Here is a 26,528-nt window from a genome sequence, read left to right as displayed (position 1 = left end):
GCCTCTAAATTATCAGACACCTCCTCGGTAGTGCCTTTATTAGGAGCAGTTTATCAGAGAATCGTGCGGCTCGGTCGGACCTTCTAGTTACCCTGTGAACAATGTTATTGAGAAACGTTTAAACCACTAACTGGTCCTATGGTTTGCATTCTCCAGAACCGGATGCCCATTATGTATGTTTATAATGTTTATTTCCATAGTTTTTACTCAAACTATTTTTTTCCTTTCAACAAACACATCAATTTTTGATGTGTTATAAATTTTATTAAAAACAAATATGCACTATAACTCTCGTGTCTAATATACTGGTAGTAAAGTTACACATAAATGTGCTGGGTAAATAGTACTGGTTCCAAACACGTTCAAACAATCCCTTTAGAATGAAATCCCAACAACATTTGTAGAAAAAACCCATTAAAAAAATTAGTAGAGTTCTAGTTATACAAATGATATTTCCTCAATATTAAAAAGTGCAAAATAAGGATTTCTTTTACAATTTGAATCGTTATAATACAGCCATATTTAGTATTTTGACTCTGTAGGTATTCATCATCACTAAATGTTTAATAGAGTATTACTAAATGAATAAACTTGCCCTTAGAAATGCGATACTTTGTTGGCATTTTTTCAGATACTAAATACCAAACCTAACCTAAAGGTTCAATAACTATAGATATTGAGTGGATTTTGAAATGTTACTTTCCGCCACTACCATTGGCTATTATTCTGTTTCACAGGAGCATACTCCTATAAAGTAGTATACTTTGTGTTTATCTGATACAAACAAAATATAGGCGTACTAGTTGAGAATTAACTAATTACCACAAAGGTTTCTCTGCATAAGACACCTGGTTGGAAACCTATTTTGGGAATACACTTTTTGGAAATAGATGAGATGAGCCAGGGCCTGTTGGATCTCTCAACTTTCCTAGTTTGAAAGTACATCCAATGTGTACCTTATAACTCATAAACCTTGTCATGACTTGATTAAGAAGCAAATAATAACTCGGTTTTTGTGGATGGTAAACAAAGTGCTGAGGCTATTAACCTGTCAAGACACGGGAAGATAAAGCCAGCAATATTTCACAGTCATTCTCCACCCATTAATCAAAGTGAAAGACTATTAAACTTAATGTTTGCTTAATTTATTTACTCGTTATATTACAAAAAAGGTCTATTTAATTCCTATTGGGGTTTCTACTTTTATATTCAGTAGAATGCCACAATATTGCATTTAACCTAGATTTTGAAAATAAAATCTTGCTCACTAACTTCTCTTTCGGTAGGGTAATTACTTTTTTCTTGGTTTAGAAACATGTTATGATTTACAAATTTAGCTTGTTCATTATAGTTTGTGTTAATCATTGCCATGATAGCACCGACAAAAAAACATCGGACCTTAAACTTAAAAACTAAGTTGCCTGACCGCTGTAAGTTTTTTACCAACCATGCCTCAACTGTAGTTAAAAATAAACTATAGCTCGTCTAGGTAAGTATAAACAACTGTCATTAAGACTTCTTAACCTCTTTGCTTTGGTATTTTACTGCAAATTTTTATTGATATAAAAATGTTTAAACAAATTAGGAAACTTGTACCAAAAATGTTTGACTTCATTGGGATGTTAGGATCCAGATTGCCATATAATAATAAAACGGTTTAAATACCTGCTATTAGGCAATCCATGCAAATTGCTGTTGCAACTAGTTTCGGACCATATATTGATCCATCATCAGGCGCATCAGGTACAAGGATTTCCGCCTTCCCGCCGTGTCTGTACTCAAATACCACCGTTAGCGTCGTCTGTTACAACTGATCAGTTACCTGCCATAAATGTTTTTCCGTGTTCGTATCATGTGGTGTAAATGTTGATTTACGCATTCCTAATAATAATCGATAGCAGCGCATTCTCTAAGTAAAGTATTACCAAACATACTACTTTAGTTTAAAGAACAAACTAGTTTATTGTGACACTTGTTCACCACTTTGCATATTAACTATACACGGAGAGCGTGTAGATTCACCTATGTTATTTAAAAAGTGTTTAAACATATCCATATTGATGAGCCACTGTGTAGGTTACAAGAGTGTGTGTGTTGGACGGTGGCGTAGCCCTAGGCTAGGACAGCTGTTGACGTGAGAACACGAGCTTGGTGGAAATTATTACACCACCTGCAGAGAAACTACAACATGAGGTCATCACTACAACAGTAGTGGACAACCAGTTGTTGTTCACATTCAGTTACTTAGGCTATGAACAGCATTATGCTAACTTGGCTAATAACTTAAAAATAACTACAGTATAATATAGAATAAAATAATCACTAATGACAAAAAAAGTATAAAAAATATTAAATTTGAATAAAAATGTATTTAATAGATTTTCTTATATTTGTTTGCTAAACAAACGTATTTTGTTCATGATTATCACTATTTCTATGTTGTAAAACGATTGTATAATGATTAAATCGTTATGTTTATCGCATTTTTGCGAAAAAGGGTCATGTGGTCTAAAATTTTCCTGTCTAAAAATAAAATAGCCTTGTATATTAATAAAGTAAGGACCACTACAAGCATGTAATTATATAGCATTAACTATATAAAATGATTGTTTGAATCCTTGATAAAAAGTAAATGTAATATTAACCGAAAAATATGACAATGAAAATTGCAGTATAATATCTTATTCTAAGATTTTTCTATAATTATGTTAGGGAAGTAAAATAAAACCTAATGAAACAGGACTATAACGAGTGTCACGTGCAAATATAAAACCTATGAAACAGCTGCAATACAATGAACGATGATGAAAAGCAATTACGGAACAAATTGTGTTGGTAAAAGCCGTTATGTGTGTTAGCCTCTGTAATTTGGTCACCTCCAGAGTGAGCTGGGCCGCGACGAGTTAGAATTAAGTGACTTGGACGGACCAGTGACGGTAGTGGTGGAGTAACCCAGTGTGTTGACTGGTCATTATATTTAATTATAAACAATCCTTCTGTCATTATCAGCATGTATTGAGAAGTCACGCCAAAAACACCTACATAATAGTCCCTTAAAATGTCACAGCTGGTCATAGCAATAATGGTTTGTACAGTTATGTTTAGTTGGGACATATTGAAGTTTAAAATTGTTTAGAACAGAAATAAATAGCCCAGTTTTATACTTAACTATCGGTATTAAAAGAAAAACTTTGAAGAATTAAAACTAATGTCTTATACCATGTTAAGACGCATGAACAAAATGTGTTGTAGACAAGAAACAAATAAAATATTTCGATTTTGGGCTTACTTTGAAAATTGGTATATTGCATATTGTGTATAGTTGGTGGAAATCGCAGGATTTATAAAACTAGATCCATGGAGAAAAAAATAACCTCTGCAACCTCAAGTCACAATCTAGAGATAAATTGTTCACTTGCAGATATCATTATTATTATTACTATAGTAAGATCATTATTTATCATTATTTTATGGGATTTATAAGTACGTATTTTTATTGGTCCCAAAAACAAAATTTTTCAAACAAAACAATCTTAAAATAATAAAATATTGGTTATGTTAAAATGTATTCATTTTTTTGCACAACAAAAAGTCAACAAAATTAAAGAAGTGTTATATAAAATAAACATAAATTCAAAACTTGTGTTAGTTTTATCTTGTCTATAGTCCAAATTACCTTTTAATAGATCGATTTATAAAATACCGCTGTATTCATTTATCAAAAGGACATGAGTACTTATTATATACATGGATATTAAACATCTTTGGCATACAGTTTGAACTGGGTTATGTAGATGTATATAGTGGAAGGAGATAGATGGAAGCATATGAAACGCCCCAGTTGCTCATTACTCGGGTCACCATCTCTCATCATAACACAACACCGCCAACCTCCAGCTGGCTTGCATTATTCACCCAAATAATTACTATATCCTACTGGGCTGGTGTATTATAAATCCTTATATTTAATTAATTTTAATAACTTGTGACATCCTACTTCATTTTACATTAAAATATGTTTTTTAAAATATTTTCATAAAAATAATTGCTTATTTTTTTAAAACAACATGACTATGTTCTTAATATGTTTCTTTAGAGATAGGCCCATTAAAAATATGTCTACAGTGTAAAACACCAGTTTTGTTTATTTTGAATCCACTGAGAAAGATCAAATGCACACGATCTTCTATAAAGCGTTATTTTAGTTGGTGAGTTGGTTGCTCAGTTGGTAGCGTCACGGACTTTGGGCCTAAGGCAGCGATGTCGTGGGTTCGGATCCTGGACACTGCCAAAACGTTAATTCAGTAAAGTTCACCTTCTTACTCTACCGTCTCACCACTTGCTTTGCTGGATACGTTCCGTGCACAGATCTTTAATGTGGACGGGCAAATGCAAGGATCAAAGAGGCCGCCAACCTAAAAAAATAAATAAATAAAATAAAAATAATAATAATAACCATCCCCAATGTATTTAAAGTTGTTCACCACAAATTAAAAATATATTTTACTATACCTAATGTTTGATTTAAATATTGAACTAATATCAATCTGTATACTAGTTGGTTGTCTGAATACCAACGTATTTCAACTGTTAAGCTATTGACAGTTTTATAACGGTTACCCATACTCAACCCTCATATGCCTTATCGCTTTTAGCTAACAACTACACTTATAAAAATATTATCTGAGTGAATATGGAGTTGGCCTCGTGTTCAGTGGGCTGCTAGTTCAACTCTAATGAAATACTTGAAGACTGGTCGCAGATCTCCATTAGCATCGGAGTGAAGTAAATTAATGTTGACCAATGAAGCTACATATCACATATAGTGATGGTGAAGTTGTTAACTCTCAACTTCACAGCTTTGACAGGGAATGAAGTGTACCCGTCTTGTCGTAACTTACATAAGGTCGATTTTTATAGCCTGCTAATGAAGTGCAGGCGGCGCCGACCTAGCCTCGCTGTCGTTTACAGCCGTGTTTACAGCTGTGTTGGCAAGCGCTGGCGCTACCAAGGGTTCATCTAGTATACCTGTGATATGGCCTCACCCTTGGCCTCCAGACACTGATGTACGCAACCTACCCGTTTGGCCCAACAGAGTTCTTATTTTACCTAGAAAAAGGAACCCTGTTGAACTAGATAATAGTAAATATTATTTTTCAATATTCACCTCGTAACATTTGGTACTTATTTAGTTTACTTAGTTACAGTTTATATTATATAGTTTATATTTAGTTTAGCTATTGTTGTTGGTAAATTTTGATCTGTTACAATAAACAATAACTCAAATAAATGCCATTTAATTTACCGCCATTTTAATCAATTGACGTTCGTTCGAAATAATTCACTGTCCACCGTCATCAACCAGATCCTTCTAGGAATACTATCTTGAGATGGTTGTTGAATTTGAAAATTAAGGGATCCTTTCGGAAGAATAAACGTCCTAGGAAGTCAGAGTCCGTACGCAGAGGAGCATCAGCTCAGGAGTAGGAAAATCTGGTATCAAGTGTAAGAAGACCAGCATGTAACATGTAACATGTTTCTATGTTTCAAGTTTACATCTGAATTTGAATCCCCCCAAACTGGTTTTTGTAGATGAATCAACATCTCGTTCTGTGGCCATAGATTACGTCTGATGTTTATTTAAACACTCTTGCAAGTTAATGCTAAAGGTTAATAATAAAATCCTCGAGCTTTTAATAATGTCTGACGAAACTCCTTTCCACTTCTGTGGTAGTTTTAACAAACCGGACTGTTGTTACTGGGCAAGCAATATATAAAATAAAAAAAAATCTTCAAAAAGCATTTACAGTAAAAAAGTAAATGTCTGGCATGGCTTTCGCGGGTTCACAGTGTGTTCGTGAAGTTACTCAAACAAGGTTGGTTTTTTGGGTGGACAATGGTAGAGGTCATTTGAAAGACATAATTTTTCATGGATGAAATCGTGAACTTGAGTGTATTTTTTCTGTTTTGTAAATTAATAAGTTTATTGTTATGTTTTATTGCTTCTTAATTTTTCTGTTATTTATTGAACACCTTAGCTTAAGCTTCCAATAAGATGCCTTATCAATAAAATTTGACTCGGCTTGCAAGTGGGTTCATCTTTAATTTACATTATTACATTTTACAATCATTTATAGAATTGGAACTTTTCATCAGATCACTCTGTCGGTGGCTTAGTTAAAATACGTCAAAATATATTGAAACTTTTAAATAAAATAAACATGAACATGGAATGTCAAGCTGCATCAATAGTCCGAGATTGAAAGTATTTTTGATACTTCCAAATAATGCATTTCTTTAAGAAGTTATTCTTGGTTAACGACTGCTCCAACTTTTGCAACATATATTCATAACTTTAGCTACCAGCAAAACTGTCTTTGTTAAAATTAACAAAATGTGTCTTTAAACCCTTCTATATATTTTGTGATTCTGAACTCATATTAAATTTATATAATTTTGGTTTAACTCACAAAAGTTTGACATTGTGTCAGGTAAAATCCTGTGAAATAGACCAGTCATTACTATAATCCATATAACTATATTTAACAGCTATTGCGCTTAGGATATTAAAGGACAATTATTTGATTCGTTTGCTCGCTATCAGATTTCACATTATTATTTAGTAAATACATAGATTGTTTCTTATCACCGTCTTTTTTTAAGCAACTAGATGGTAGACAAAAACCTGATTACTAAAGTCATGATGTACACATTGCACATGTTATATTTAATTACAACTTATTCACAACCCCCTCTAAGTGATTATAAAGAGGTATATGCATCCTAACAATAATTATAGTGGAACTGGTGTATACCAAACTTACCATGTAAATTAATTCTACCCTCAGAAATTACTAGTGTTGAAGAGGTAAATCTTTTACCATTGTGTGAAATTCTTCTACTAAAGTGTTGCACGGTAAAGTATTTTCAGTAAGGTTGTAATTTTACTACAATGAGTTCTGTTTTGTTGAAAATATCTTTATGGAGTTCTCCGCCAACCTCCTCCAACACCTTCACTGGACCGTCCAAGTCACTTATAATTCAAACCCGTCGCGGCCCAGCTCACTCTGTAATTCTCGCCGGAGGTGATCAAATTACGGCAACTCACACATCTAACGGCTTTTACCAACACAATATGTGCCGTAATTGCTTTTCATCACCATTTACTGTTTTACCATTATTTCACAGCTTGTCTAGCCACTACGTGATTCTTGTTAAGCTAAGGATACTATACGATTAAAATAATGTAGTCCCTCCCTAACTATCTCTTATCTTACCTCAACAGCAAAATTATACATGTGCTTTTAATTTAAATTCAATATTTTCATATACCCAACAACTATAATGGTGTAAACAACTGATACGAATTACGAACAGTATCTGGGGACCGAGCTTTGTTTGGAGAAAATCATAAGTATACTTAAGTAATCTTATTTGGTCAATGTCATCTATCCAAAAGATATTGTTTTGCAGTATATTTGTATTATATATTTGTATCTATGTGTATGGACATGTTTGTATGTATATAGCTTTGGTATATATATATATATAAATATGTATATAAACACTTCAACGAATCGTGTTTTGGCCTTTGGGGATATCAAAATCAAAAAGTTAATCGCTTTTGTATATACGGTAATGGCTTCTTCCCTAGTGGAACATGCGCCAAACCACAAAACCCCAGTTGTCTTAATTTAGTGTAAACACAGGCATATAGAAAATATGTGAACATTACTATTTCACCATGGTTAATTAACTTTCACTACAAATGTTAAGTGATAGTGATGGATGTGTCGTATACAAAATCGTTCTAACAGTAACACAGAGATAGCAGCAGAATGAATCAATTACATCTAATGTAGGCCAACCTGTATTTATAGGCTCTCACTATAGATTTGTACCCTATAAATGTATAGCCTATCATTAAAGTTAAATCATATAAAATGAAAAGTTTTGTCAACTTATGTCAAAAACGTATTTAATATATATTATATATATATAATATAATATCTATGAAATTAACGCACATTTATATTTCGTCCCATTTTGATGAAATGTCGTGTAAACCTACGTTTATTCGAACGAGTTTGCGAACTAGCATGCTCGGACCAATGGAGTGGGATTTTATGCTGGGAGGGGGGGTTATGGGGTTTAACGATATAAAAGTGCACGGGTTTCATGTTTCAATTATTTGATGTGCTGGTTCCCATGGTGATTACGTACTGTATACTTGGCTACCAAATTAAGTCCATTTATTTTTTGCCCTACCATTTCCTTTACACTCCTATTTATATCTCTTTAATTTGTCGTTTCATGTTCTCCGTCATATATATATATGCAAAATTGGTAAAACCACGAGTTTCCAATAACTAATTTAGGCAAACAATAAATTTATAATATACGATACTAAATAGTTACAAACTGCTGTTTTAAACTATTTCCACTCTCAGTTATTCAGATAAATAATAAGGTTTTTAAATAATAACATAAATAAAAAAGAATAAAGTAAATTTAGTTAACGTTTCAACATAAAAAAAAAAAAAAAAAAAACAGATCAGAATCGACTTCCAATTTTACATTATGTAAGAAATCTAACCATAGCCTCATCTAATAAAATGCCTATCAATTGCCATGGCAATAACGGGAATAAAATAATTGTAAACATAAACATTGTGCATACGTTCCATTATACATTAGTGTAGGACACGAATACTTGAACACAACCCGTGGTGTAAGAGCTGTTTCAGTATGCCGGGTCTGAAACGCTGCTAATATTTTGTCTTGCCGTATTAGAGGATTCTATGCTTGCACTAAAGTTAATAATAAATCCCCGTGTTTATAATAGCATATTTTAATAGGTTAAATATGTTTTTCCTAGCTAGGTTCAGCTGATTGAAATAAATTCATTTTTATTCTTTGCCCAAAAGTTTTTTCTTTGTACAGTATTCTATTTAGGTCGTACATTTGCTTGTTTATTAACATATGCTATCATCCATTGATACATATGTTTATGTTGATAAAATTGGTAATCATCATGGCAACCATAAACCATAAAAAAATTAGGATTGTTTTATTAAAACACATTCTCACTGTCTAAATAACCTTGGTAGGTTTTGCTAATATGTATAAGTTCTGCTGTTCTGCTGTTATTGCCTGATGTGATACAAAATTTGTATAAGGCCTGATCCCTATGAGCTCCACTTGCCCCGATTAAAATTGTTTTCTCCATAAAGAAAGCATGGGAGCTTTATTGACTACTGGGGCAGACCCCAGTTGGATTTTTGGAAAATGTAATTTCACACAAACATCCCCGGGCATATATACAGAAACATCTAAAAGTTGCATGGCGCGCGGATGATTCCTTTGGCAATGCATAAAGGACAGACGGGCATACATACATTTTTATATGAATATAGAACATTGATATTGAAATTATTATTAGTACTTAAAAACCACTAGCAAACATTATTTAGCATGAATAATTTGTATATTAAAATGAAGGGATTTCTTGTAGTTGCTATATAACCATCGATGGAATCTTGAGTGATCAATCAAAACCCTTTGAGTTACCTATTTCATTCTTATATACCTAGAAAGCATCATAAGCCTACCTTAAGCATCATGGAAGTAGTTTTCTACCTAAACATCATGAACAAAAGTATACTAACCATTCTCTAAGATTCGGCTTTGCTCGTATTTGACATCACTTTTAGTCAAACATTTTCCTAATTTTTTCAGTGCGTGGTGGTGATATTGCAGTAAAAATGTTGATCTTTGAAAGGGTATATTATTACTAAATAACATGTGGAGATTTGAGCAAATGGATTAAATGACATAGTCAGATATAAATGAGATACGTTTGATGAATATACAAGGAAAAGACTATAACATTAAACGGATTAGCTTTTTTACTGATATACCTTATATTTGGTAAAACGGCATTACCAATACACCAAATTTCTGAAGATGATGACAATATATGGTATGTTGTAAAAAGGACATGAGTACAGTATAAGTATTAACTGACACTTGACCTTTAGCCTCGGTGTGTCGTTGTACTAAGATCAATTCTGTAGATATAGCGTCTAGCCTTACAATGTTATATCAATACTGACTGAAAGACGATCAAATCTAAATTTAAAAGTTATCCTATAAAAACATAACATTTCTGACTGATAAAGCAGCTCAACGTTTATTATAAACAAAAGAAATCTGCATTGTCTATACACTTAAGCAGTAAAGAAGATATCATTAAATTGATTTGAAAATTTAAAAAAAATCAATTTTACTCACCGTTTATTAAAAAGAGTTATAGATTTAATTCAGATTATTTAAAGCTGAGTTTACAGTTAAAGTGTTGATAGCATGTCTGAGGTGGAGTAGAATCTCCAAACAGACAAGCTGACTGACAGACGCACGCCAGGCCGCGACGAGTGACGAATACACGTCTGGGCTTGACTGCTTCTACTGCTGCAGTGGCAGTACACGTCTGTGTTTGACTGCTTCTACTGCTGCAGTAGCAATACACGTCTGTGACTGTCTGCTTTTACTGCTGCAGTGGCAATACACGTCTGTGTTTGACTGCTTCTACTGCTGTAGTGGCAGTACACGTCTGTGTTTGACTGCTTCTACTGCTGCAGTGGCGGTACACGTCTGTGTTTGACTGCTTCTACTGCTGCAATGGAAGTACACGTCTGTGTGTGACTGCTTCTACTGCTGCAGTGGCGGTACACGTCTGTGTTTGACTGCTTCTACTACTGTAGTGGCAATACACGTCTGTGTTTGACTGCTTCTACTGCTGCAATGGCAGTACACGTCTGTGTGTGACTGCTTCTACTGCTGCAGTGGCGGTACACGTCTGTGTTTGACTGCTTCTACTGCTGCAGTAGCAATACACGTCTGTGTCTGTCTGCTTTTACTGCTGCAGTGGCAATACACGTCTGTGTTTGACTGCTTCTACTGCTGTAGTGGCAATACACGTCTGTGTTTGACTGCTTCTACTGCTGCAGTGGCGGTACACGTCTGTGTTTGACTGCTTCTACTGCTGCAGTAGCAATACACGTCTGTGTCTGTCTGCTTTTACTGCTGCAGTGGCAATACACGTCTGTGTTTGACTGCTTCTACTGCTGTAGTGGCAGAACACGTATGTGTTTGACTGCTTCTACTGCTGCAGTGGCGGTACACGTCTGTGTTTGACTGCTTCTACTGCTGCAGTAGCAATACACGTCTGTGTCTGTCTGCTTTTACTGCTGCAGTGGCAATACACGTCTGTGTTTGACTGCTTCTACTGCTGCAGTGGCAGTACACGTCTGTGTTTGACTGCTTCTACTGCTGCAGTGGCAGTACACGTCAATGTTTGACTGCTTCTACTGCTGCAGTGGCGGTACACGTCTGTGTTTGACTGCTTCTACTGCTGCAGTAGCAATACACGTCTGTGTCTGTCTGCTTTTACTGCTGCAGTGGCAATACACGTCTGTGTTTGACTGCTTCTACTGCTGTAGTGGCAGTACACGTCTGTGTTTGACTGCTTCTACTGCTGCAGTGGCGGTACACGTCTGTGTCTGTCTGCTTTTACTGCTGCAGTGGCAATACACGTCTGTGTTTGACTGCTTCTACTGCTGTAGTGGCAGTACACGTCTGTGTTTGACTGCTTCTACTGCTGCAGTGGCGGTACACGTCTGTGTTTGACTGCTTCTACTGCTGCAATGGCAGTACACGTCTGTGTGTGACTGCTTCTACTGCTGCAGTGGCGGTACACGTCTGTGTTTGACTGCTTCTACTGCTGTAGTGGCAATACACGTCTGTTTTTGACTGCTTCTACTGCTGCAATGGCAGTACACGTCTGTGTGTGACTGCTTCTACTGCTGCAGTAGCAATACACGTCTGTGTCTGTCTGCTTTTACTGCTGCAGTGGCAATACACGTCTGTGTTTGACTGCTTCTACTGCTGTAGTGGCAATACACGTCTGTGTTTGACTGCTTCTACTGCTGCAGTGGCGGTACACGTCTGTGTTTGACTGCTTCTACTGCTGCAGTAGCAATACACGTCTGTGTCTGTCTGCTTTTACTGCTGCAGTGGCAATACACGTCTGTGTTTGACTGCTTCTACTGCTGTAGTGGCAGAACACGTATGTGTTTGACTGCTTCTACTGCTGCAGTGGCGGTACACGTCTGTGTTTGACTGCTTCTACTGCTGTAGTAGCAATACACGTCTGTGTCTGTCTGCTTTTACTGCTGCAGTGGCAATACACGTCTGTGTTTGACTGCTTCTACTGCTGCAGTGGCAGTACACGTCTGTGTTTGACTGCTTCTACTGCTGCAGTGGCAGTACACGTCAATGTTTGACTGCTTCTACTGCTGCAGTGGCAATACAAGTCTGTGTTTGACTGCTTCTACTGCTGTAGTGGCAATACACGTCTGTGTTTGACTGCTTCTACTGCTGCAGTGGCAATACACGTCTGTGTTTGACTGCTTCTACTGCTGCAGTAGCAATACACGTCTGTGTTTGACTGCTTTTACTGCTGCAGTGGCAATACACGTCTGTGATTGACTGCTACTACTGCTGTATGGCAGAACACGTCCGTGTTTGACTGCTTCTACTGCTGCAGTTGCAATACACGTCTGTGTTTTACTGTATACTTTAAATGAATATTTTATGCATCTGTTACAAATGTTTTTGCAGAAATACACTAGCAAAAATATATTTTTGTAATTTGGACCAACAGGTTGTATCGATTCAATAAAAATGTTGAACGATATTTTTACAATATTCGAGACAAAGCCCTCTTAGTAGTTAGTAACACAACAGGTTTGGTTAAAAGATAATCCAGCCAATCAATAAACTTCAATAGACTTGAGAGGAGTAACATCAGCCAGGGATAATCGATAGGTGATCCAGATAAAATAGAATATGTAACGTGACTATCGGAGCCTAATTGCATATAAATTATGAGCAATTTGAGCCCCAACAAGGGTGCGGGCCGCGTGGGTCGGACAGAAATCACAGCTTGGATCTCTTTAAGCTGACCAGACGCCGCTCCTTAATCTCATAGACGAAGTGTTCAAATTACAGTGGCCACGACCTAATGTCTTTTATCCATTTTGTATCTCGAAAGACGACTTTCATTACCTAGTTTAATGGGCAGAAGGCATCATAAATGATATTCCTCAGACTTGATTTGGTCTTGCAGTGGATTTTCTAACAATGTGTGGTAAATGCAGTGGAATTTCGGAATGTTTAGCATGGTTGAAAGATAAGGGGACATGTCTTCTTAGGATGGTTATTTAGATTTTCAATTTCAAAGTGCACAGAAAAAAATTAAGTTGGCAAAAGGCTATTTATTATTAAATTACATCGTATCATGCATAGGTTTAATGCTATGTATAATCCAATAATCAATAATCCATCATTATTGTTTGTGCTAGATTGAATATAAATAATACATTACAATACAAGTCAACTATGAGTGTTATTGTACGCAAACGACCATTATACATGATTTATATTCGAAATGTATATAAAATGTGTCAACATATTACGATGAGAAATTATATGCTACTTTTACATTAAGGTCAATGGAGTATTCAGGATCAATGCATACAATGTGTATCATTCGTGTTCGTGTAATATTATTGTGGACACAGAATTGCTGCAGTTTATACGGGAGCAGATGCTTCTCTGGAGCCATTAACGGCCAATAAACAATTAACATCTCCACACATGCTGGCGAGGTGTAAATAAAAACCGGATACAGTCCAGAAGCTGCTGTGTAAATACAACACGCCAATAGGCATGCCAGTGCTAACTCAACAATGCATCCTTTATAATGTAACGACAATATACAATTATACATGGACATTGCCCTGATATTTATTATCAGCTGTTATGCAGTATAGACAAGAACGAGGCACAAAAACAAAAAAAGTAAAAATTTGTGATTCAATACAGTATTTTACATAGAGTATTTTAGGACAAAAAATTGTCATGGAATCTCAAAACCTACAGATTTAGTTAATTGAAAATTTGTGTGTTTGGCTACTTTCATTAAGAGCTTATTATAGAGCACTCTGTGGTGAAGAGTTTCATTTGTTGAACTTCATTAAATTTTCTGCAAGAATATATTGCGTATCAGCGATACCGACATGAAATCATATGCAGGTCATGAAACTATGGACAATACTGGTTTATTTTCTCCATAATAAACCATGGTTATTTTCTCCATGGTTTAATTCGTTAAGGGTTCATTTTTGTTTATCCTCGCCTTAATAAAATGTGCAGTTAAAACCTAACTAATCGTATAAAATATTTTTTTTTCTTGTTTATAAATTATAGATATATCTTCCCAATTTAAGTTTGTGTTTTTGCTGAGTTCAACCGTGTAAAAAACCTTGTTATACAAAAAAAAGCTTGTGTACGCCATGTCATACATGGAAAAATGTATATGCCTTATTCATGTGATATGGCTGCTCAAAGATTGAAGCAAGTACGCAAAGAGTTGTTGACCAAATTTTTTTTATAACTGTGAAAGACTGAGATCATTGACTATCAAGTGATACAGGCGATAAGTATATCCCTACCAATCATCACAGGAAAGTCATTTTAAAGCCGTTAAGATGCGGTCTAGCATGCAAATTCGTTCATCTGTGTTCAATGAAATGCATAAAAATCAAACGTATATACAAAGTAATGCCAGTCAAACTCTTAAACAATTTGGTTCTTTTCCATAAATTCACCACCACTGCTTTTTATTGCAAATTCCGTTTATTCACTTCCAGAGTTTTTGATAAATCGGCAAGTTAGGTTGGTTGGACTATTTTAGAATAGTTTCATTTTAAAATTGATATATTCATAGACTAGGCTAACTGTTAAAAATATCGGAATAGCAATAAAAAAAGTAATGATAGTGAATTAACGGAAAAGAACCGACAATTTCAATAAATATAACTCGAGCAAACATTCAATGAAATTCTGTGTACGAATTACTTGTGCATTAAAAAACTTGTTTATGATTGATAATATACAAAGCATTCATTAAAAACTAAGTATAATGAATTTGAATGATTAAATTAAGCTCTTGGCAAATACGAATTAAAGGTTAGGCCTATTTATTAAGCCCCAATGTTTAGGTGCATTGATTTCAGAATAATAATACGTGTACTGATTTTTTACAGTAGGAAACATTTAATTAAATTATAATCATTGAATTAATTGTTGCTAATCTATTGCCTTAAGTTGGTAGGTTGGTAGCCCTTGTTGTACAGACCAATCTGGACATAGTTTGTTTTTTTTTAGTGGAGAGCGGAAATATAGGAGGCCGTTAGAAAATGTGAGTAGATTTATTGTAAAAAGTTGTAATTATAATTATCCGAGCACATCCATTGTAAAATATAATTTATATCAACCAGAAGTATTAAATGTTAAACAGAACACAACAAAGATTTAGTTTATCTGCAATACAATCATAGTATTTGCAATAACTTGCAAATCATAACCTCTTGCCTCGTGTTAAACAATTGTATTTACCTGAATCAGTATTTTAGTTAATTTAGTATGCCGATATGTAACTCAGACAATTTATTTTGTATTTCAGAACGAAGATCCTCCTTTTCTTCCCTGAGCATAGAGCGCTTTCCATATTGTATATGTGCATGTACAGGTATCTCTAGCCTAAGAATTTATTATTGTATAATGGATAATCGTTATTATAGGCTGGTTAACGTGAATGAAAAATAAATAATTACTTGGTGATTTAATCAGACTCTATTATTTCGACAGATCTTGGCTTTAGTCACTAAAACAAAAACTAGGCCTAACCTAAATTAAAAATTAGGGTAATAGGTCAGTACATACGTATCGACCATTAAAGTAAAACTTATCTCCCTAAAAGTGTTTCTTCAAGTGTAATGGGGATTTAAAACCTGTCTTGTAAAAATAGAATCACTTTTAAAAATGTAGAAAAAGCTGAAGTTAAGAATCGATAAATCGTGGTTTAGTACCGACGTACTACATTTCATGAAAGGCAGACACATTTATAATACCCACACGCATATACACAAATAAAACAATTACTCCAAAAAACACCTTTTAGACCCAAAGGAACCCAAATATTTCATCTAAAACCTGACATTTTTAGATTTTGAAAAAAACAAATACTTTCAGAGTCCAACCAGTACTTATATTTAATATTTGATTGATATTAATAAAGATCATATAATTCATAACAACTAACTTTATATTGTACGTCAAGTTGACTAACAATAGCCGCTGAAAGTAAATTGCTTAAATTTCATAACGCATAAAAATTAATTGGAAAAGTTATCACTGATCAGAGTGGCATCTAACTGAAAAGACAAACATGCAATAAAACATAACAAGCTTGTTTGCATTTACCTTTGAACTTGTTCGTTGGAATAAAACAAGAGTATAAGCAAACCAAACAAATGCTGTTTCCGATTAATATTGACTGCAACGTTCTATTAACAACATTTCTGGCTGGGGGTTAAAGTGATAAGGTTTATCTATTAGATTAGATTATATTTTTGGTTAAGTCACAATACATAGGATATTTTTTTCCAATGATCTATGTTTAACTATACAGGGTGTCCCGTAACTCTCTGGACACTTGTATATAGCGTTATTCCTTAGGTCAAGACAAACACATTTCACCATAGGAACATGGGTCTGTGGTGTCTAGTTTACCGACTGTCGGTATTTATGTGTTTTTTACATAAACAATAATAGCTCCTAAACGGTTTGAGATACAGCTTTGATATTTTGCAAAAATGTTAACCTTATTGAGACCTATTATTGTTATAAATTATACTAAAATATCTTTAACCGTTTCAAAATGGCGGCCATTTAAAATATTTGATGCCACATTTCACGAAAACCGTTAACTTTACAAAAAATTGCATGATACAAAAACGTTTCTAAATTTTATGTAGTTTTCAATGATACCTTAATTGTTAAGATTGGATAAATAATAACATAGAAACGGGTTGTTTTCGTAATGTATGACCACTTTTCTCCATTTAAACAATGCTAAACAACGTAAAAGGAGTATTAGCATTGTTTAAATGGAGAAAAGTGGTCATACATTACGAAAACAACCCGTTTCTCTGTTATTATTTATCCAATCTTAACAATTAAGGTATCATTGAAAACTACGTAAAATTTACAAACTTTTTTGTATCTCTCAATTTTTTTGTAAAGTTAACGGTTTTCGTGAAATTTGGCATCAAATATTTTAAATGGCCGCCATTTTGAAACGGTTAATGATTTTTTAGTATAATTTGTAACAATAATAGGTCTTAATAAGGTTAACATTTTTGCAAAATATCAAAGCTGTATCTCAAACCGTTTAGGAGTTATTAATGTTTATGTAAAAAACACATAAATGCCGACAGTCGGTAAACTAGACACCACAGACCCATGTTCCTATGGTGAAATGTGTTTGTCTTGACCTAAGGAATAACGCTATATACAAGTGTCCAGAGAGTTACGGGACACCCTGTATATACAGGGTGAATTTTAAATGAGTTCCCCCCCTACTTTTTTCTACATTTCTTAAGATATCAACTCCGGACCACGTCAAATCATTGTAGAGTAGTAAGTACTTCATTTTGAATGGGTATAAATTTTTGGCCGCCATCTTGGATCCGCCATATTGGATACAAAGTTTTTTTTTCAAATGTAAAGGTAGGGTTGTGACCCATTATTCCAAACTAGAATTTTACGCTGATTACAATGCCGGAAATAGTTTTTAAAAATCTTGATCCGTTCTAAAGTTATAAGGACTTTTTATAACTTTATTTTTAGCTCATTTTAACATTGTGCATTTACAAACTAAGACCATAATCTCAAAATAGTGCTAGGTAAAGATAAGTATACACCACCATTCGTTGTCGACCTATTTTCAATTGTTTATGACGGATGTATTTTTTCTGGCCGCCATCTTGGATCCGCCATTTTAAAATGTGACAAATTAATTTAAATATGAAGGTGGTGTTGTGACCCACCATTTTGAACTACTTTTTTATGCTGAACTCATTGCCGCAATTAGTTTTTCATTTGCATGTTTCGTTTTTGAATTATTGAAATTTTAAATGAGATAATTTTAATATTTCATGAAGAAAGCTTGATAACCAAAAACGGGTTGCGGCATTGAGTTCAGCATAAAAAAGTAGTTGAAAATGATGGGTCACAACACCACATTCATATTTAAATTAATTTTGTCACATTTCAAAATGGCGGATCCAAGATGGCGGCCGAAAAAAATACATCCGTCATAAGCAAGTGAAAATAGGTCAACAATGAATGATGGTGTATACTCATCTTTATGTAGCACTATTTTGAGATTATGGTCTTAGTTTGTACATGCACAATGTTAAAATGGGCTAAAAATAAAGTTATAAAAAGTCCTTATAACTTTAGAACGGATCAAGATCTTTAAAAACTATTTGCGGCATTGTAATCAGCGTAAAATTATTCTAATTTAGATAAATGGGTCACAACCCTACCTTTACATTAAAAAAAAAAACTTTGTATCCAATATGGCGGATCCAAGATGGCGGCCAAAAATTTATACCCAGTCAAAATGAAGTACTTACTACTCTACAATGATCTGACGTGGTCCGGAGTTGATATCTTAAGAATTGTAGAAAAAAGTAGGGGGGGAACTCATTTAAAACTCACCCTGTATAAATATACAGACTGTCCCAAAAGTCCCAGACCGGTTTAATATTTTCTAAACGACAACAGATAAATCAATAAGATTTTGCACATCAACACCACATTTAAAAATCTACTTTTTTAAGGGACTATCAATTTTCTGTCATATCATAGGAACGTCCCGCAAGGAGTCAGAAGGAAATCTTAAATAGAAGCATTGGTTGACATGCACATCAAATTAAAGACCTTTGCTAGTAGATTACAATGCCGTAAATTCAAGCTCAAAAGAACGCCTGAGTAACAAATGGCAGCCGTTCAAAGATTTCTTGAACCTGCCATTTTGAATCTTTGAACGACTGCCATTTTTTACTCAGGCGTTCTTTTGAGCTTGAATTTACGGCATTGTAATCTACTAGTGAAGACCTTTAATTTGATGTGCATATCGACCTATGCTTACGTTAACAATTTTTTCCCGATTTCTAGGGCTGTGCCTCCAAATGCAAATTAAATGAATCTTTGAACCACTGTCATTCTTGACTTGGTTGTCCGTTTGAGTTCAAATTTGCGGCATTATATTCTGCTAGTAAAGACCTTTAATTTGATGTACATGTCAACCTATGCTTCTATTTAAGATTTCCTTCTGACTCCTTGCGGGACGTCCCCATGATGTGACAGAAAATTGATATTTCCTTAAAAAAGTAGATTTTTAGGTGTGGTGTTGATGTACCAAATCTTATTGATTTATCTGTTGTCATTTTGAAAATATTAAACCGGTCCGGGACTTTTAGGACAGTCTGTATATGCAGAGTGTTCAAAAGAAGGTGGAGAAATGATCTACGTTGTGATTTCTTGTGTTACTCTTGTGTAATTCTTGATTTTATCTTTATTTTGATTTAATGAATCACTACGTAAAATATGCCCCCACCTTTTTGAACACTCTGTATAATCCAATGGATGTTTTTTCGTTTGCCTGTCGTATGTTTGTCCTTTATGCGTTACCAAACCGGCCAGCCAATTGTGATGACACCTTGGGAAGATGTTCTAAGCACCCTCAAGAAGGCTTCCGTCCCATTCCTATTCTTCAACTCCCTTTGAGCTCCCCTTAAGTGGCTCTGAAGTTTCCTATGTCTACCTTATGGTATTCATATTTAAAAAGAATCGAAGAATATGGACAACTATATACAATAAACTAACACGTTGGGTTTTATGATGGTGAATAGCATTAAAAAGTTACAAGGTTTAACAAAAGAGCTCAGCAATATTATATTTTTTGTCCCCGTTGCAAAGCACGGGTTAGGAAGCTAGTTTTAAATAAAAAAATTCAATAATCTATTTCAAATTTACGTTTTGGAAACAGTCCTAATCTTGTCTATTGATTTTTAAAATAAGGGTAAGGGGGTTGCACTACTCCAATGTTGCCTTTATTTTCTGGTTTATAGACAGCTTTACGAGCTGGTAAACATTTCTCAAAATCCATAATACGACAACATGACTGACCACTGTTAATATACAGTAATCAGGACATTTTATTTTCACTAAGCCAGTGACTAACTTTATAATTACGTTAAAACGCGTGTTCCTCCTCTTCCAGACGTAGTGTGTTTAGTGCCGGATTTACTCAATGCTCCCGCCTATAGGAGGAGATTCCCTGTAATCGCGGTTACGCAGGGAAATCATCATAACGGGGATGAAATGTTGAATAAGCATCATTATATCAATCAACATATAGCTAGTTCACAGGTCATAATCGACACCCTTGGTTGTAGCCTTGAATTATTAATTAAAAAAATAATAATGGATATTTTTTAAAATTTATTGTTACAAGACTCCTTGGCCTCTTTCGCTTTCGGACCTTTCTTGCTGCACTGAATGTACTAGCTGTGTTTCCGAACTCATTCCTCTTTAACACTAGACAATGTTATACTATTTTGCGTACTGCCTTTGCCGTCCTCGTTATTTAATGTATTGTCGGCAGCAGTGTACTGTACTAATGTTGGCATACCTGGGACGACACCACAGGTCAGGTTGTGCCGTGGTCGCTGCGCCTGCACACACAGACAGACAGCCCGCGAGTCTCGGCCGCGCGAGGTGGGCGTTCCCGCGAGCCCGGCGCCCTCGTAAATCAACGCATCCTTGTCGGTAACTAACAAACTAGGCCAGATGCCCTCACAAAAAACTTGTCTGTGCCTCTCACCCCTATCAGAGCCCGGCTTCCCGTCTTACGCTAGATAGCACGCTTCGTTCTAACGCGACCCATCTAATTATAGCCTCCCACTACGTATCAGTTACGTTAATAGGCATCACTATATGTACCACTATTCATCATCAGGATATTATATTTCTTGACTTCCTTAGAAGGTATAGGGTACAGAAATTAATTTGTATAAAAATACTTAAATTCTGTTAACAGGATGTATCAAACAGGACCGGGTCTCAGGCATTTACGGCTGTGCCATTTAATTATTGCCAGTTTAAGTGTAATGAAAGTATGTGTGCACAAGTGTGATTTATAAGCTGTTATATAACATGTATTAGTGCAATATTATGAGTTGAGTAGGCCTAAAATAAAATGATGAATTTACATTATTTATCGATAAAGTACTATATAAAGCAAGAATAGATATCTTTGAACATGATTTCTCGGAAAGGCCTTCTTATTAGTTAATTAACCTAAATGAATGTTAATGAAATTTAAATCGCAGGTTGCTGTAGGTAATGAGTAAATGTTTTTAGTGTATTCAGTTAGGGTTCTGGTTTTTACAAATATATACTATCAGTAGCCAGCACACCAAAACATTTCGTCTCTCGTCGTTTAATCGTATTATAAGAGGACAATTCAAATATAACTGCAATTTCTATTGCAAATACTATTTAACCATTAAAAAAATTGCGTTACAAGTTAACTTTCACCATTATTGAAAATAATGTCACTCATGTGAAATAGATGCAAACAGAAGTTCCTAATTACAATAACATCTTTGAATGTAAGATAATAAGATACTATTTAGTATTACATTTAATCAGGTACGAATGATATATATATATATATACATGATGTATATACATATATACATATATTTACATATATGTATGCAACAAGCCAATACAAACTGGAAATACAACAGACACATACACACGTCATAACCCTATGACTAATGTTTGTCAGATTTTCTTAGTTGCCCTAATCTTTGACGATATAAATGAAAGAGAAACGAAATTGCAATGAGCTAAAAATGGAGTTTGTTGTTGTTGAAAGCTTTTGATAGTTACAAAATTCCTTTAAATAAATCTGATCTTTTCTGATAAAAATCAAAATAGCGAGTGTGCTAGGTAATTTTATATTATTAAAATCCATATTAGTTGTATAGATAGTATGAAATATAACAATATAAAAATATATAGAATTGTATAATTGGTCATTACATTCTTACAAGGCTTTATTTTTTTCTGAATGATTGTTATAAGGTTACATCTGTAAGACATCGTGTAAAACTTTCTTTCTTTCTTTCTTTTGTCGGTGTAAAACTAGATAGTTAGAAAGTAAGTGTTTAATCTCGGTGGTTTGTTTAACGTATTAACGTCTCATACGTAGATATAAGTATGATATAAGTAAAGAGATTGAATATTAAAAACCCTGTTTAGCCCAATGTGTATTGTTTAGTGGTATATAAGTGTCTTTAACTGTTAAAGGACCACAGATGAAAACAATGTTTCAAGTTAGATCAGTAGTTACTAAGGTATTACATGGCAAGGATCAGACACATTAGCAACGACCCAGACCGGGGTAATGACCTAATCAATGAATGCCTCTGCTCCGTCTGATATCTCATAGTCTATAGTCATATGGTTGGCTCTGTTTAAACTTTTGTAATGAATATAGGCGTAGAAAACATTTAAATTCGTTAAAATATGAGTGGATTCAAAACAACTTTTAAAAAAGAGGATTCATACACAAATTTTTGATTCGAACATTTTACAAATCCATCACCAATCACCGTATGTAAACCACTTTTTTCAATATACAGTAAAACAACGGTCTCGATAAAATCGAGTTTAAACTTCTGATTGAATCAAACTGTCGGATGTGATCATTTCAAGGGCAGGTTAATCTTTAAGATAAAATCTGTTTAGTAAAATGGATTCTCCGTCTTCCGCTAAGAGGCATCAACTGAAGATAATCAGATTTCGTCCTCAACGACCTGTCAAATATTGAGAAATCTTAAAGAGGGCAAATTTTGTAAGCTTTAATAAAAGCGAGGTGAGATCAGGTGGGTGTAAGGGTCGTGGTGGAGTGATGTACAGAGGGGGGGGGGGGGGGTTGCGCGGGAGTCTGCGCACTGGACCACGGCTGTAAGCTCCTCAGTAGCGTGCGCGCCGCCGTGCCGACCGTGTCACCGCAGTGGACCAGCTCCGTAACATGCATATACATTTGTACATTAACACCGGTCAGTGTGCGACACCGTACGTGCGTCGCGGACATTGTAACCGATGGTCACGTGGTACAGGTGTTTATTTTACCGATTAGAAAATTAATAAAACAATGAGTGCTCATAACAAATCAAAAGTGTATCGGCTGTGGAAACCGGACTCAAAGAATACTTACGACCAAGACTGTTCAGGATAAACATTAGTCAATCGTAACTCTAATGTGACCGAACAACACGTCGGAGGGTCCAGTGCCACGAGAACACGATATGAGATTACCGTTATTGCAAATGATATTAAGCTGTGATTCGTACATCCAACGAAGAGTTTTTGATTGAGAGACGAGCCGAGTGGTTTTTAGGTAACTTGCCCAACTTGGTAATATATGGTCCATTATTCGAGCTCCGCAAACTTTCTAAGAGTTTGGAACGGATTACGGAGATCCTAAAGTACTTTTACTGGAGGAGGCAGAATTAAATTACTCGTAGCAGAAGGTTTTTTGATACGGTTTTTGCAAGGTACGATATCACTGTTTAGGATTAAAAAGTGTTCCTCTCTCTAGAATTTTTACTAGATCTTTAATTGATTTATTGCATCGTCAATAAATTCGAGAGTTGTAAAAATGTTAAAGTCGATTTAGATGTTTAATACTCACTATAATCATTGTTACCCTCATAAGTTAGGACCATCTTGTTACATTGTCTATACATTGTTGTGACTTAGACTTGTTATAAATTTCTTCTCTTCGTGTCCTCGTTACTTCTTCCAGTGTTATCGTGTAAAGTGTTGTGTAGTGTAACAATGATCTTCTCTGCTCTTCTTGTCTTCGTGTTGGTACAGCGAGTCTTGGCTTCGGGGGAGGACTTCCTCTCGGAACTCGATAGACCAAGTAAGTTGGCAGCTATTCTCAATAGTTTATGGATAACGAATAAACAGAGTGTTTTGCACGATTTACATCCTGTAATGTCTAGCTTAGGGTAAAAAAATGTAATAAGTCAAATGAAGAAAATAAGGTTTTACCATTTGAGGTAGGTTTGTTATATGTACCTACTGTAAGTTAATTATTCTAGTTCAAAGGTTTCACCCTCTCAGACGTATTTTATGGATAAACATTACTTAAATAATTAAAGTGATAATTTACCTTTTATCAATTTAGAATGAGAAATCGATGTTGACCATATTTAAAACTAAAATTAACAACTAATTAAAACTGACTACAACCATATTAACACGTATTAAATTAGCTTTGCAAAACGTTCCACATGGTACTCTAGACGACAAAGTATTGCTAGACTAAAGTAAACTGGTTTAAGTAAAAGCCTTTCAAAATGTCCACTTCAGAAAAACTTTTATCCAAACCAAGGTAAACGTTATTTCGTTTCAGGTATGGGTTGAACAATATTCCGAAGGTGTCCTGCAGAAAGTTATGTGTATAACAAAATTATGTGTAAATGGTATACTAATCATAAAATATTATGATTTCGCATTCTTTTAATAATTAACATATTCTCCAAATGAAAACTGTTATGATTGTAAAAGCTATACGAGATATTACGTATATTTAACTACATATTACGAATCCCGTTCCGGTTAGGCCCGGTAAATTAAATATTTCTTTCCCTTTTATGATTTATAAATACACAATTGCTAGTGAAACATTGAAAAATGTTCTTACCTTTCCCAATTTACAAAAATACATCACAAAAAGGTCAATAGAACGCAACATATATTACGTTGTGAGTTTTTATTGACATTTTTTTTAACTTTATGTATTAGTTCAGGTGAAGTACAATCGATGATAAAAAATGTAATGTTTATTTCTGAACATGGACTATATCAATACAGGACTGTTTACCCAATCGCTACACAAGCGGAAAATCCCAGAAACCACAATAATTTCCCCAAAGCTTTGCTATAAACCTCTGCGCCGGCTGCTGCAGCTCGAAAGATGATGATGAGTTTTTGATGTGGATTAAATTTCCTACTTTGTATATTTCACACTGATTGATATGTAGTTTTCCATTTTCGATGTTTGAGATCTTGCATCAGACCTCTAGCCTGTTTAAAATATGCATACGAATGAAATAAAGTCGAAAATCTAAATTTTATTCAGTCGCTCTCCCAACACCATATCTATTCAATTGAATAAACTATAAAAAAATATTATTGTTTATTCCTATAATATTTGAAGAAATATTTATATTTTATTGATTTTATTCAATCAATCACTACAGAGATGAGACTTCTAAGTATCTAAAACGTTAAGGAGTTGAAACTGTTAAAAATAGTCTGTGGTGGATTAGTTTTAAAGTACTACCTTATCTTTATCAACAATAATAAAACATAATTGTAAACGTATACAAAGTAAATTTTAGAATCCTACAAATGTATTTGATTAATGATATATCTTATCTAACCTTATCTAAAGTAGTTTTCTACCAGCCATTTTTTTTACAAATAAAATCAATAATTTTAACGTGCGTATCCATTCTAATAAACGAACTGCAATAACAGACAATGTCTTGCTACGAAATTGGTTTCGCTACACTGGAGTCAATACCAGTAAAAACAAATCTTAAAGATTAAATTATCTGCTAACGCACGTCTGTCTATTTATACTCATCTAAAGGTGATTGATTATTGGATTGTTCTCGTCTTTGGTAAATATAAAATCTCCTATAAATGGAAATTATTCAGTGATTACAGTTCTTACTTAATTGAAAATGAGTCGTAAAAATCAAATGAATTAGTAATGAAGGTATAGTCTAAGTAAAATACAAAAATACAAACTCGAATTTGCTAAACAATCAAACTACAACGGTTTATTTATTTTCCATTACAATAACATACGGATGTAAATTTACAATTTTATTTCTCCGTGTAGGCGTGGACTGTCAACGCTCAACTGTCATATTTCGCTGTAGGCCTGGACGTCAGTTTTTTGTGGGGTTTTTTTTACTCTACATAATAGTTTATAAATAAATGGCAAAATATTTAAGGGTCAAAATAAAAAAAACTTTTTTTCATTAACTCTTATTTTTATCGTCCGAATTTGCTGGTTCGCATAAATGTGGTCGAATAAATGTGGACTTACAAATTGTAACAATTTTAGTATGAAGAGAAATGCTTCCTTTCGATCCACATCTAGCTTGGGATAACACATTCCACGAATGAATAATTATCATTGTTTATAATTAATCAGTCCTGTAATGTTGTTAGCAAGGGAAATCATTATTTGATCTTTGACACATTAGGTCAACAATCACAAGTGGGTGAAATGCGGCACGCAAGCATTTGACACGAATACATATACAAATATACGTTAGGATCTATGACTTTGTATACAAATATTCAGATTGTATCCTATGTTTATGATATTTTTTCTATTCTTATATATAGGCCTAACATTACATGTTGTTATTGCTTGTCTATAA

The 26,528-nt window shown here is 34.4% G+C and overlaps 1 protein-coding gene across 1 annotated transcript in view; it reads left to right on the top strand.

Annotated features, from left to right (window-relative positions):
* Positions 1–23,067: 23,067 nt before the first annotated feature.
* Positions 23,068–26,528, top strand: part of LOC128986045 (protein turtle) — a 264,145-nt gene continuing 260,684 nt past the window's right edge. The window contains exon 1 of the mRNA XM_054406138.1: positions 23,068–23,983. Coding sequence (XP_054262113.1) covers positions 23,896–23,983 — 88 coding nt within the window. The 5' untranslated portion in view covers positions 23,068–23,895. The remainder of the gene's footprint in view (positions 23,984–26,528) is intronic.

The sequence above is a fragment of the Macrosteles quadrilineatus genome, unplaced genomic scaffold (genome assembly GCF_028750875.1).
Source record: "Macrosteles quadrilineatus isolate MER2022 unplaced genomic scaffold, UCM_ALF_1.0 Scaffold_2__2_contigs__length_208266976, whole genome shotgun sequence".
In the NCBI taxonomy this organism is placed as follows: domain Eukaryota; kingdom Metazoa; phylum Arthropoda; class Insecta; order Hemiptera; family Cicadellidae; genus Macrosteles; species Macrosteles quadrilineatus.
This window is presented reverse-complemented; position numbering and strand designations above follow the sequence as displayed.